Raw genomic sequence first — 15,000 nt, forward strand, 5'->3', positions numbered from 1 at the left:
GAGCCTCAGGGGTTCTCTGGCCTAAACTTACAAACTCAGTAGGTGGCACAGCTGATGTCCCCAAACCATGGGGATTTACTTCCTTAAGGGGATCCTTTTTCAGAAACTGTGTCCAACGCCTGACTTAAAGGCAGAGACCAGGGTTTTAATCTCAACATCATGATGTGACTGGACCATTCGCACCCTTTCTTGAAGGGTTCTGAAACAAGGATAACAATCCCCAGTTCAGGGTGTGGTTGCGAGGGGCGTTGAAACAACCATGTCGGCACCACGTTGAGTGCCTGGTGGTTGGCACCCGTTCGGTAACATTTCATGACATGCCACCTATTATTTTTCCAGGTTTGCCATTTGGAGTGAACTTGGATGGGCCTGTTATATGGAATGCTTTAAAACCTAAATATTATGGAACAGTGTCACTCATTCAAATGAAGAGCTATTCGAGGCACTAGTTAGAAAGAGTACACGTCACCCAACTTTCACCCAACACCCTTCACTCTTGGTCAGCGGTGCCGCTGAACAGAAATTTCTGGGGCAGTGCCTCTTCTCAGAGGATCAGAGGAAATACTGCCTCCAGGGCAGTGTATTCAATGTGCCAAGAACCATAGGTTCCGTGCAGCTATTCCAAACCTCCTTGCAAAGCTTTGAAAAAGAAAAGCCTGCTGCAGAGCAGGCACCTCTGAATGAGGCTTCCTCTCTGGATGGCTCGTTAAGCAGTAAATAATTAAAACACCCTGAAAAAGACAGGTAAAATACAAGCTGCTATGTCGGTAACACAGACATGAAAGAGAAGGGGAAGAAAATGAATTTAAAAAAAAAAGGGCAATGGAATAATTCATTTGAAGCTCTAATAAAGTTTCATTTGCAGTCTTGTTTAAAGATATATCAGACTTTAGGGATGTAACCTAATTACATTTTTATTCTAAGTCCCATTCAAAGATCTTGGACTTTGATTCTTTAACACAGATCAAACATGGAATAATTTTCTTGTGGCTATCAATACTTTAAAAGGATCTCTTGATTAAATACTATAAGGTCTTATGAGCATGTACACATAGTAGATAGAGAATAAACTGACATGCCCCGAAAAGTGACAAATCATCCAGAAAAAGCAATGCTAATTTGCTTAACTTAGGAAAAAAACTTTCTAATATGAAATTCACTTTTATTCAAATGTAAAGTGATCAGTTTCTAATACTGATCTAGTCAGATGCACCTTAGGGAACGTATAGGAGTGCCCACTTTCTAAATCCATTCTTGGAATGGCAATCACTCCGAGACTAAAGGGGAGATGCTTTTAACAGGCCTGCAGCTCGGTAGCCCGTAGCCTCAGTGACTGGTGGGTATGTTAGCGTAATCAAGGTTCTCACTTAAGACACTGTTTGGATTACCTTTATTTCGTATTGTTACTAAGAAACCTGAATGGAATAACGTGTTTGCTCTTCCAGAGAATCTTTTTGGCAAAGTTTCCTCCAAAGGGACTTTTAAGATGCACATTTAGAAGCAGTTTAAAAGTGGGGGGAAAGAAACAAGTAGAATTTACCTTTTAACTATCAAGGGGAAAACAATGTTCCCCGTGAACTCGCACAGTTGTACTAGGGGTGTGAGTTTTAGTTTTTCCCGGGAAAAGGACGGTGGTACTTAAAGACCCCGGCAGGAAAGACAGTTTTGGTCATGATTCAGCAGCAACAATTGGGAGGTTTCATTGGAATTGTTTTTTGCCTCCTCAAAATACCCACAGTGCCACCCACCAGCAAATCTGTACGTTCAAGGATAAACACCGAGTGAGATGCCCTTTGTCGGATCCAGTGCAGTGCTGTTTTCTCTTGCAACATTCTGTATGTAATGAAGGCTTCATTGGTACAAATTTTAAAATATGATAGCAACTTAAATAGAAAATAAGAGTCATTTGAAACCCCAAATAACCATACTACGCTTGTCAAAACCTATTAATAGCAAATAATAAATATGTTATTGTCTCACCATTGTTTGGTGCATGAATAAAATCCTAAGTTTAGGAAGTCAAAAGAAAATTTTAATGTTCACTATATTTAAGGTGATCCATTTATCCAGGTTTGCTGGGGAGTTTTCTGGTTCAAACGCCAAAATTCTTGAGTCTTGGGAACTCCCTCAGTCCCAGGCAAACCCGAGGAGTATTCACCCTAACATTGACCCAAAATACAAAAGAATGTTGAAAATATAATTAAGTAAAATACAAAAGTGGTATTTAGCAAAAGTATAATGCCATATACAGTTTATTTATTTTAAGGGCAAAAATATTATATCAGCATGAATGAGGAAAAAGTCCTTAAAATTACTTTAAAATATTGGCCAAGTATCATCTTACTCCTTTTCTATATCCATGTATAATTTTTGCTCAGTTGTATAGAGATTAATATAATTTTTCTGCTTATCTAAATTATTTTATTAGAACTATTTGCCACATTTCTAGAAGAGAAATTAATAGATAAAGGTATACAGAAAAATTTATGGTTGCTATGCATTGCCATTTCTTCCCAAAACCATTTAAATGATTAAAATTATCACCAGCAATATACATAAGTATTATTTTAAGGAACCATAATTGCTTTTTTTGTGTGTATTTTAATAAGCATTACATGGTATTTCACAATCATTCAAATTGATTTTTAGAGAAGTTGGTTATTTTCCTATATATTCATCACATATCATAGTTCCTCTTTGGCAAATTGTCTCTCTGTGTCCTTTTTCCATTAAATTACAGTCATCTTAACATTATCAATTGATGTATACTGTACATAGAACACCACTACTCATTCTTTGTTATATATGCTGCATCTAAAGTTATTTTTTTCTCCTTTCTCCAAACCCCTGCCACACAGCAGCAGAATACTGATGCTATTCCTTCTGCTGAAAAGTCTGGAAGTCATTCTTTTTTTTCATCTGTTCAGCCAACATGCCAGCCCACTCACCTCACCAGCCTTAATGCCTCCTCAGTCTTCCCCTGCTTCTGGTTCCCTCATTCTTTGTTATCCCATCCACGATTATTGAATGGTCTCACTCACACAGGGATTCCAACACGTGACAAAACGCCTTCTTAGAAAGCACTCAAACCTGCCTGTCCTCACTCAGTCAGCTTGCCAATCTTTTTCTCTTCCATTTTGCTCTCTATATTTGGGAGGTCCTCTGTACTCTATAGCCTTCACGGATTTAGTTTTCTTAGCGAACCATCCTTTAGATGCATGATCTGGATGGACTAAAATGGTGGTGGGGGTTGAGTTACAAGGGAGGTCATGTCACTCGTACCCGCTGACGAAATGAGACTCTCACTGAACACTGCATGGGACTCTTGGGTGGGGGAGGGCTGGGGAAAGGACCATTAAGGCAAAAGGTTGGACAACTTGGCAAGTGACAGAGGACATAAAAAAGGAGACACATTTTTTTATATATATATAATTTTGTCAGGGTTTCTTATCATAATTTTAATAAAGATAAATGAAGGAAAAATAAACCCAGAAGGACAATGTTGTGAGAGCTCTGCTGAGCAAACTCGGCTGTAAGGGAGTGGTGTCGGACAGTGGGAGGAACACTGAACCTAAGCTCTGAAGACACAGGATCCGGTCTTGGCTCTGACATGCTTTAGCGGTCACTTAACCTCTCAGAACCCAACTTTCTGCAAACCTGAAATGGGGAACAGGATTACCGACCCCACGATTGAGAGAAAGCACTACATGTATTACAGACTATGCCTACGGGTGACTGCCATTATGTAAATTGTAGATATATCTGATTTAAGTCTATCTAAATGTTACTGTTAAATTAGTTTGAAGAACCATGGCCGTATACAGTTTGTGTGTATTTACGCTGAGCATGACAGAGAAGGGGAAGGGAGCTGACAGGGATATGGAGCTCTGACTCCAAGGCCTGTGCCTGCTCCTAATGAACGATGTGGCCAGGGCAAAAATGTCTAATTACCTTGCTCCAGCTTCCTCATCTAGTAAATTAGGGTCTGAACTAGATAACATCAAAGATCCAACATGGCTCTAAAATGCACTCATCTAAAAGAATTGAACATAAATTCCCAACCCAGTTTTAAATAATTGAGAACTATTGCACAGTTTACTAAATCCATTTCTACCTGTTATTCCATAGAAAGGAGTTTTTCCTGACCCTTAGTGCCACCCTTATAACATCTCTTCTTGAACATCAACTGTTAGGAATCATGAACACTTGTGAAAAATTAATCACCAGAGAACAATTCTTCTCCTTGTATTCCCCACCCAAGCTGCTACCCTTCAAAGTGTGGCCTCATTTGTATGCAGTAGCCCAGCCTCCAAGGGGAACAACAGGGATGAGCAGAAAAAGCCTTGAAGCTCTTGAAACCAAGAGAATACGTACCTGCCGAGTACCTACTGCACACCCACGAGTGATCTTACCACTTGGAAACGCAACAGGGAAGTTATTTAGGGAGCAAGGCCTCCCCTCTCCATAGATGCTTAATGTTCAGAATAATAAGATATGAAAATCCTAAACAAAAGTGGAGCGGGTGGTTTTTGCTTTTTAATCAAAAAACACAAACCCAAAGAAGACGAGTTTAAAAAGAATGTTTCCTAAATTGCATCCTCTATGTAGACCTATAGGGAGAACTTGGAGGGCCTCTGCAGTGGAGATGAGAGGACTGAGATGGAACGTCGGGAGCTCAAAGGAAGAGGGCTGAGATGAAGGGAGAGGCGAAGGGAAGACAGCAGCCCCAAGCTGGAGGAGGTGAGCGGCTCCCAGCGCGGACCTTCTCACTGTTCTTGCTCCTGGCTTCCTGTGCCGGCCTCCCCGAGGACTTGCTCCAGTTTTAATTGGGGAGTCACTGGAATTGCTGCCTGTGGACCTGATGCCGAGCTTTAACAGCACTGTAGCTCTTCCTGTCTACTTTAAGTGATACACACACCTTGGGAGGGACAGAAAGCAGCATTTACACAGGTCTGCGTGCTGAGCAGGACACCAGGCACTGCACTCATCTCACTGAATCATCAAAACAATTCTCTGAAGCGTTGGAATTGATTTTAAAAAACAAAGCAAAACAAAAAACGATGAGGACTGACCCAAAGAGGTTAATTGTAGGCTTCATCTTAAGTGCTTTTCATAAACTGACATTTTTCTTTCCCTAATAAGTAAAGAAGTTGACAAGAGTTTTTAAGGACTGACCTTTCGATAGCCATTGAAGCAGCCTAGAAATCAGAGTTGGAAGTGAACTAAGATCAAAAAGCATCTGCTTGCATTCTCTCATTTTATTTTATTTTATTGGAGAACAGTGTGTTTTTCCAGGACCCATCAGCTCCAAGTCAAGTAGTTGTTTCAGTCTAGCTGGGGAGGGTGCGACTCAGTGGCCCATGTGGGGCTCGAACTGGCAACCTTGGCGTTATGAGCACCGTGCTCCAACCAACTGAGGCTAACTGGCCACCCCACATTCCCTCATTTTAAAGATGAGGAAAGCAAGCTCCCAAATGATGACGTAACTTACCTAGATTCACATAGTTAGCTAGCAAATGGAAGAGTTAAAGGAGAAGCTAAGTTTATTGCCCAGTCTAATAGCTTTTCCTCTGCTAGATTTCATCTCTAACCTGATGCTCAGATGCCATGCTATGTTAAGTATCTAAACCAAGGTAGTCATTCCACGTCTATCAACTATCACTAATTGAACCCCTGTGTATGAGTTTGCAGGTTTCCAATCTATATCTTGATGTAAGCTTTTGTCATATATTTCTAATATCCCTGTAGAGCCGAGCTTCCCTTGCTATCTGAGAAACAATCAATAATTCACATTTCCCCCCACTTTTCTACTTCATTAATAATGTGATTGGATTTATAATAGTTCTTTAATCATCACCATTATTTCTTACCAACTGTAAAAACCTTCTGTCCTTTCCACTGTGTTTTCATTCAATGGAATTTTTTAACATTAGCTAGATTTTCCCCCAACTAAAAAATAACACATGAACAAGGTAACCAATTCTAGCATTGCAAAAGGGTCCACAATGCAAACTACATCTCCCTTCATCCCACATCATCAGCGCCTTTTGCCAGAGGCCGCCTCAGTTGAGATTTTGTATATTTGATGGGTTTTAAATCCTCTCAACAGCGCTTACATCTATGAAAGAGAAAATAAAATGCCACACTAAAAACTGATATCTCCTTTGCATTTCTTTTAGTTACTAAAACTGCTTTTCTAATAAACCGGCAAATGTTATTCCATGATAAATAAGAAATTACCATGAAATTTCTATCAATTTTGATGTGGCATCTTTGATGATATTAAAACCTTTGATGATGATATTGTATTTTAACCTTTTTTTTTTTGAGAACTAAATACCATGATGATAAACTTCATTTCAAATGCCGAATAAAAATATTCACCCAATGAAGTCATCTTTATAATGGAATAAGATAAGAAGCCAAAACTGTAGGAAAAGATCATTTATATGAGATATTAAGGAGTTTACAAACTATATTTTTTATATAGTATTTAGTTGATCACCACCCCACCATAAAATTTTATCTGTCAGAGTTTGAAATAAAGGAACATTACATTCTTAACATGTCAAATCTACCATTACTGTATTTCCTTTTTTTCCATGAAATAACTTTTTTTTTTTTTTTTTTTAGTTAAGGAAAATGACTGACACCATATTGAATGTGTATTAGTCTCCTGGGGCTGCCATGACTGGGCACCACAAACTGGATGTCTTCAATAGCAGAAGTTATCCGTCAGAGTTCTTAGAAGCTGGAAGTCAGCTGGGTTGGTTCCTCCTGAGGGCTGGGAGGAAGTATCAGTGCTTCCTTCCTAGCTTTGAGTAGCTTTAGGTGTTCCTTGGCTTGAAGATGGCGTTCTCCCTGCGTCTTCACATCATCTTCCCTTCGTACATGTCTGTCTCTGTGCCCCATTTCCCCCCCTTTTTTTTATGAGGGCGCAATCATAGTGGATGACCTAGTCTTATCTTGATCATCTGCAAAGACTCTGTTTCAGTAAAGTCAAATCTACAGGTCCTGGATGTTAAGGATTCAACAACTTTTGGGGGTCCACAATTCAACCCATAACAAATATGATTGGAAATTTTCTCTCAAATAAGGCAACAAAAAGTACCAGCAATGTATACAACAGCTATCCTGTCTTAGCAGTGTGGTTACTAAGAGCTATCAGAACCAACACTGGAGAAGCAAAGCAACGCAGGGCAGCCTGTGTCACTCTATAATGAGACCATGGGCTGGGTGCAAATGGCTTACCCCACCAAGCAAAAAGGTAATTAGAATCACAGGCATGGTTCCAGGTGAGGTGCATCTGGGAGCCCAAGCCCACGGCACATCTGAGGTCAAGGCAGAGAGGAGACAGGACAGAGGATCAGGCGGTATATGAGGACAGTCCTAAGAGCTTCATTACAGGAGGCCTTCATATTAAAAAAAAAAAAAGAACTTGTTTTTATTGCTGTGCCTCCAACTAGCCTAATGCCCAGACTGATGAATGGGGAAAATAGCATCCCCCTCACACATAGGGCTTGGCCTTTGTAGAGTTGAATCTGTCACCAGAAAAGCTGTTGAGAGGCTGATGCTTTGTTTTCCCTGCATTTCCTACACCCCTCAATTAGGAGCAGTCTACTTAGTCCTAGTATTTAAAGGCAAGCAGAGTGGACAGTCTGACCTTGGCTCCATTCACTGACAATGTGGAGCTAGTAGAATCCCCTGCTTCTACGTATAGTTGGGGGACAGTTGTAGGAACAGCACCTCGCTCAACTCCAGTGCCTAGCAGGCGCTCTTCCAGGACTGAGGTTTGATCCTCTCTTACTTACTGGTTCTCTTCTACTACTTTGATCCGTTCTTGAAAACACCTTGAAAACATGGGGGGTAGAGCTCCTTTTGAAGCTTAGAGTCTTGCTCATGGGCCCTAGCTTTGTCCTAGCTCTTAAAGGACAGGACTTGTGTGTCCATAATCTCTAGGTTAATAGCCTTTTTCATGCAGAGCTTAGAGATTTAGGAGGTAAGGGTTAACTTGTCCAGCACTGAGCCCCTGTAGGCTGGTTTCCTAGAAATTAAGATGGACTCCAAAAAAGGTCCAAGGAAACCAGTTAGGCTCCGTGCTTTTAAGGAAATCAGTCTTGACCAATTGCAAAGGCTTGGCCTCAGTCCCTTACTCCTGACGGGGGCGAGGGGGTGCTCCCCAAACTACAAATGCCTGTGTGGCAAATCTTGCTTATTTGTATGCTCTAGCCCAATGCTGCAGCCCCAGGCAGAGACCTCAGCACCCATGCCTTTCCCCCCTCCCTTCTGCTGATCATGCTGGGGAGGGGCTGTGCTCCCTCAAAGCATGAATGCTGAGCGGGCAGGATAGGGCTATTGTGTCTGGCCCCCTCACACCAGGAGTTGGAAGGTACGTCCCTAACATACAGTGGAAGGGCAGTGGGAGACCAGCACACCTGCGACTGCTCCTGTCCCTGGGACTCCTCTCAGAGCAGAGCTGCTCCAGCGGGCCTGCTGTGAGAGCTGCCCACCAATGTCCTTGTTAGCATGGCAGTTGTCCCAGCAAACTGGGCATCTATCCAGGCCTCCACCATGGCCTTCTGGAAGCAAGTCAGGGGACAGGAGATAGATTAAAGACCAACACTGGAGTGGGACAGTCGGCTGCTGGTGGTGTGGCCAGCCTTCAGGATGGCCAGTTAGTGACTGAGAGTCATTTCAGCGTGTCTTCACAGCACTATCCTACTACGGGTGCCTTCCCGTCCCTGGCAACCCACCCCGAGATACACTATTTAGAATCTGCCCATGTCGGCAATAATTCTAAGGCCTGAACTAAGCAATCTGGGTGACTCTGCCTTTCTTCAGAAGTTCCCCAGTCATTGGGAGAACTTGGGACCAATGATGTAGTTCAGGGTTAGCCTTTACTCAATCCCTGTGTTAAAGTCACAGATGTTGGCTTTCTGAACTCAATAATGTGCACTTCCTAAACTGCTCCTAAATTGGTCTTCCCCTGCCTGTCTTCAGTGAATGTGATCTTCATCCCGGGGCTGTCACCCAACATTTATTTCCTGATCTCCCACTGGCAAGTCTAGACTCCAAGCCCACATGGGTTGAAATAGAATAGGCTGCTAATAGAGTGAGAGATGATATCTACAAGCCGCCCACTGAAGCTGGGGAGGAGTGACATGACAAAAAAGCAGACAGAAATCTTTTAAAGGTTAACTTGTCCAACACGGATCCCTCCCGGCTCGCCTTCCAGAAAGAGGCTGGCCTTCTGCAAGGCTCCATGAAAACCAACCAGTCCTCAGTGCTAAGTCCATTCATTTGGTCAAAAGCAAGGTTGGACCCAGATTCTAAGGCATTGGAAAGGGCAGAGGGCCAGGTGCTGGTATTTGCTCAACTATAAATGCTGATGTGGTCAACCCTGCTCGAATTTACCAGCCCTCAGTAAAGTTGCAACTGTAAGGCATGAATCCCAGTCCTCCGATCATGCCAGGGAAGGGGCTGGTGCTGCACCCAACCACTGATGCTGTCCTGGCAGGAAAGGACTGAAGTTAAGGCTCCATTACCACCCTGGCCCCAGGTCACACCAGGGAGGGAGCAGTGCTTCCCTAACCATGTGTGTTAACAAGCCCTCTCTCTCCCAGGGCCTGGCATCTGGCCCTGCTGGACCTCTGTACGTTGCTCCACAATGAATGGGCATATCTCCTACTAACTAATCCTGTATCTGAGAGCTTCCTCCAATGCTCCACAGACATGGCGCGAATGTCTTTTGCCCATTTGCCCTGTTTGCATAAGATCCTTACAAATAGGCCAAACTCTAACTGAAGATCCAGCCACTGATTTGCTGCAAGTGTTTGTCAGTCCCTGACTACTCCGTGCCTGCTACTCCAGCTAGAGTCAAGATGTTTGACCTGAAGGATGAAACTGCCAGCCCTGCACTGAATGGAATCCAGGCCATAATGTATACAAGGGCCCCATCTTGAGCAGCAGTGGGGATCAGAACTTGTCTGCTGTGCCTGACTCTGGCCAGAGGGCTCTGGCGAGGCTCTGGTCACATATGTGCCAGTGGGCTGAACGTTGGCCCAGACTGCACCCAGGTGTCCAGTCCCTGTGACTATGGCTTCTGCTCATGTTCATTTGCTCCATAGTTGGTTCCCTGAGGGTGCTGGAGCCATGCCCTGGACTGCAGCCTGCTTGGTTGGGCCCTGACAACCTGCCTTTTGCCATCTGCCGGCTGGTATCCTGCTTTAACCTGAATGGGCACCCCTGAAATCAGGATGCTGCCACCTGCCCCTGAGCACAGCTGCCGCCTAGCTGTTGCTGTGGGGCCTCCATTAGCTTGTCTAGACCAATCAGATCAGATATGCGGAAGCTGCACCACCGTCACCTCAGGGGGAACCCTACAGCCAGGTGAGTGCCCATTCCACTCTAGCTGCACATTCCTGATAGTCCTAGCTTCCCTCCTCATGAAAATTCTACTCCAGATTAGAAAAGCTGCACAGATAATTTTCACCATTGCTCTGTACACCAAGCACTCAAAGGCTATCACTAGTATTTTCATCAATGCCAACTCAGTCCTTTTAGCAATACAGGCATGGTTCTTGGGGCCTATGAACTGATTAAGGGCATAGAAAAATCATTCAGATCTGACAAAAAGTAGTTGCAAAACAAAACAACACAGCTTAACTTAAAAAAAACAATAACACAAAAAACTTCACAGTCAAAGCATTCTATTTACCAAGGAATAAGGGTGAATTTTATTATGCTATATGGTGGGACATCTACATTTGAGCAAGTCACAGATCTGTCCTCACAGAAGCCCTACCCTGATGGCATTTCCCAAATTTGACCTCATTCTCAGCCATTAACAGGACAGGGGCAATCATAGCGCAATGCTTACTAACCACAGGGGTAGTGGGCACTCCAATATTTGATGAGTGAATGGGTAAATGAATGAATGAATGAATGAATGAAGCAACGAATACATTCTCTAATAAAAGTACATTGAGAGATTTTTTTTAAAAAATCAGAAAAAAGAAGTCAGGTGTTGTTGTTTAATGGATATTGAGTTTCAATTTTGCAAGATGAAAAAATTCTGGAGACTGACTACACAGCAACGTAAATACACTTAACACCATTGAACTGTACACTTAGAAATAGTTAAGATGGTAAATTTTGTTATGCAGGTTTTTTTAACCATGATAACAAAAGAATTTAGGAAATAGAACCAAATACTAAAAACCAGAAATAAAATTTTTAGAAAAATTCAGAATATACCTATGATAGTTCTCTGAATCTCACTGGGGCTAGTCTTAAAGTTTCATCCCTGTAGCCCTGACTTCTTCAGCCTTTATTTTCCAATATTGTTTCTTATTTCTTTTGTGACTTCTTTTTTGGGATCAGTAATAAAGAGTTTTCTTATTTGATTTGTTATCATAGGTGACAGAATTTGATGGCTTCAATGAAGCCATAAAAATGAAAACAAAAGCAACTGTTGTTTTATGTAATTGGGAGGGATTCCTATAGTAGAGAACAAAAAGTGCTGAATTACATTTTAGTATATAATTTTCAGGAGTTTTCATATATGCAAAGCAATTCTTTGTTTGCGTAGAACAGTTACTAACACAGACTCTGAAGCTAGCTAACTAGTTAATACTACCTCCTCCACTAACCAGCTTAACCTCTTCGTACCCCAGGTTCCCCATCCTTAAAATGAAGATAATTTTTAAAAGCTTAAAAAAGCATTTCCCCCCCCTGTGAAATGGGAATAGTAATTTTTAAAAGCTTAAGCAAGAATTTTACTTTGAAATTTAAGTAAGAACTTATCCCATTTTTACAAATCGAAAAATAAAACTATACTTTTAATAATAGATTAAAAGGTTAAGAAAATAACTTATCAAATTCTAGTAACATCTCTTTAGTGCATAATTTTATAATCACCTATGAGCCCCACATTCAAAAGTAACCACTGTGAACATGGTGTACGGTACATACCAAATATAAATATATTTTACATTGTGTTTTGTATCGTATTTCTCTATTTAATGTATCATGAGCGTTTTTTCAAATCAATGCATATTTGGGGTTTCCTATACAATTTAGAATAAAATCCCATGTCCTCACCTTGGCCTACAAGCCCCAGTGTGATCCGGAGCCTCCTGGCCTAACCTTAGCTCCCCCTCCCCCGCCCCCTCCAATTACTCACTGAGCTGCAGACACAATGGTCTGCTTGTTAGTCTGGGCCTGCTCAGCATACACCTGCCTCAGGGCCTTTGCACTCACAGTCCTCTCTGTAGAACCTATTCCTCCAGATTTTCATAAGGCTCACTCCCATACCTCATTCATGTCTTACCTTCTCACAGGTGAACACCTTATGCAAAGGAGCAACCACTGTCTATCCCGTTGCCCTGTTTTATTTTTCATCATAGCGCTTACCATTGCTTAATATATTACACGGCTATTAGTGGCTAAGGCCCATTTTTCCCAGTAGAATGTAAGTGCCATGAGGGCAAGGATTTTGTCGATCTTGTTGGCTGTTTTATCCCCTGGGACTAGGTTCTAAACAAATATTTGGTGACTGAATGAATCAAGGAATTTTGCTCTGATTTATAATTTCATGACTGCACAGAATGCTGTTGCATAGATGTTGCTTAATACATATAACTAACACCCTATTTTGAGATATTGTAAATCACACTGCAATGGACATGCTTAAGTACATTTTCTTCAATACTTTTCAGTGGTTCCTTCAGGGCTAAGTTAGCATAGCAGCTTCTTAAACATCCCCCTTCCCCTTTTTCCTCCCTCCATAGGGTGCATCACAGCCAGACTTATCTTATATCACATTCCTTTCCTCATCCTGAATATATAGAAGCTTAAGCCCAATCTCTGAATGCTGGCATGTTCTTAATTTTCTTTGCACTCTTTGTTCCCATCACTGCTCAGAAACACATTTTCCACTTTAAACAGTTTGCTCCACCGCTCACTTCCTCTAATCCGTTAGTTCCCTCTTACAGAATATATTCTTGTTTCTTTACCTGCCCAAATTACACCCATCTTCAAATTACACCCATCTTCCCAGCCTTCCACCCATCTCTACTGATTCCATCATGCTTTCCTTGAGTCCAGTCTCTATCATCTCTCACTTCTCTGAATTTTCTGAACTTTTCTGCTATTCCCTGTATCCATCATTCAAGATGACCCTTGGCCATCTGCCACGTTCTAGCACCTACCGTGCTGTTGATGACAATGTGCGACTTCCTGAAACCTACCTTTTCCCCTTTCTCAAAGTCCTATGCAGTCCTAGCCACAAAACAATAAGTATTTTCTAATTTCTATGTTTTGTAAAAGTCAAAACTTTCGGGGAAATTGAGACAGCTTTTTGAGGGAAGAAACAGTGATAGTTCTTGATATTTTCATCTTGCCATATACGTATTTTCTTTGCATATTATCTACCCATTATCCTTACATAATTTTGATTCTTAAATTTCTATTTGCAATCTTTATTAAATCACCATATGAAATATGTTTCTGACGATTTTGTTTTAGGCTTTGACTTGTCTTAAGATAACATTATTTTTATGAAGTTACTGTTTTTTACAAAATACAAGGCCTCACTTAGTACTATTATATTCAACAGCTATAAAATTTATCAAATTGCTATAAATATTTATGTTTCCTCTCAATTTCTGTATTGTCCAGACCACTGGCAGTTTTCAGCCTGGGCTGAGGGCCAGACTTTGAGGAGCACTGCTCTAAGATGGTGCTTCTGTCACAGAACTTCATACCTCCGCCATCAGAATAAAGCTATTTTGAAAAGAACATGTCCTTCAGAAATTATTATAAAATCAGATGGGGGAATATCTGAGTTAGATATTTTTTGGTTTTGATATAGGGGACATGGGACACTAGGAAAATCACAAAGAGTACCTTTCCTTTTTCCCATTTTCATACATGACAAATCAAGTTCAAATGAACAAAGAGGGCTCTAAGAAAGGAAAAAACAATTCAAAATGGCGCAGCATGTATGCGGATGAAAGGTGTGCGCGGCAGGGTGGCCGAAGGTGCTTCTTCTCCGTGATGCTGCCGGGAACGCTCAGCTGAGTGCTCGGGCAGAGGGAAGGCTGCAAGCACCACTGAAGGTAAGTCCGTAAGACACACGCCTTTGCTTCTATAGCTCAGTAACTTACATTTCTATACTGAAGCCTCAGGTTTCTTTCTCAACCCCGTGTGCTTGCCGGTTGCCTGGGCCCTGGACCCTGGACCTACCAAAGCATCCAAGGCAGCCTGGCAAGTGGCCACTCACCGTCCTCCTCGAAGAGAAGTCCCATGTGTCCATGCGCCTCGGCTTCTTTCTTCCCACCGTCCGATTTGATCAGTTGAGCAATTTGGAAACATCGTTGGTAGAAGTAGTTCCTTACCCACTTGTCTTCAGAATTACTGAAGTAACAGGCCAGAGCATAGATGTTATTATAGACATCTTCAAGGAATTCTTTAAAGAAAGAAAAACATCATAAACTACATTAGAAAAATGTCTCATGACACCTCCCTTCAGATGGCAAACCAATATAGTGACATTTATTTTCTGTTTTTCCTTGAAAGTATGATTAACTGTTTTAAAAATCGAAATGCAAAAATTAAATTAATGTATTTTGACTATTAAAGTAGTTATATTATTTATATAGTTATATATTATATATATATTAGTTATATATTAATTACAGGATGTGCACGTGAGAAAAGCAACAAAAAGAATCTTTCCAAAAAACAAGAACATATTAGAAACTGACATACTCTTTGGTTGAAACACTAGACTTTAAGTCAAGAGAAAAGATACTGTCTACTAACAATGTGCTCAGGTCTTTTGGAAAAAATGAGTATGTGGTATCATCAAACACTGTTCCCACTGAAGACTTAAAAAGTATTTAGAGATTCCAGAGAAACTAATGTTTCTTAATGCTGGAGAAAAGATAATGGAAATGAAGAAAGCGGGTAGAATATGAAAATAGGAAGGTATTCTTA

At 41.4% G+C, this 15,000-nt stretch overlaps 1 protein-coding gene across 3 annotated transcripts in view; it reads right to left on the reverse strand.

Moving 5' to 3' along the window:
* TTC29 (tetratricopeptide repeat domain 29) overlaps window positions 1–15,000 on the reverse strand; it is a 193,436-nt gene that overhangs the window by 143,473 nt on the left and 34,963 nt on the right. For all 3 annotated transcript variants that reach the window (XR_002126112.1, XR_002126113.1, XM_019661350.1), the window contains one exon: window positions 14,285–14,470. Coding sequence is in view for 1 of the 3 variants with exons in the window: in XM_019661350.1 (XP_019516895.1) it covers window positions 14,285–14,470 (186 nt within the window). In the remaining 2 variants the exon portion in view is untranslated. The remainder of the gene's footprint in view (window positions 1–14,284; window positions 14,471–15,000) is intronic.

The sequence above is a fragment of the Hipposideros armiger genome, unplaced genomic scaffold (assembly GCF_001890085.2).
Source record: "Hipposideros armiger isolate ML-2016 unplaced genomic scaffold, ASM189008v1 scaffold_346, whole genome shotgun sequence".
Taxonomy (NCBI): Eukaryota; Metazoa; Chordata; class Mammalia; order Chiroptera; family Hipposideridae; genus Hipposideros; species Hipposideros armiger.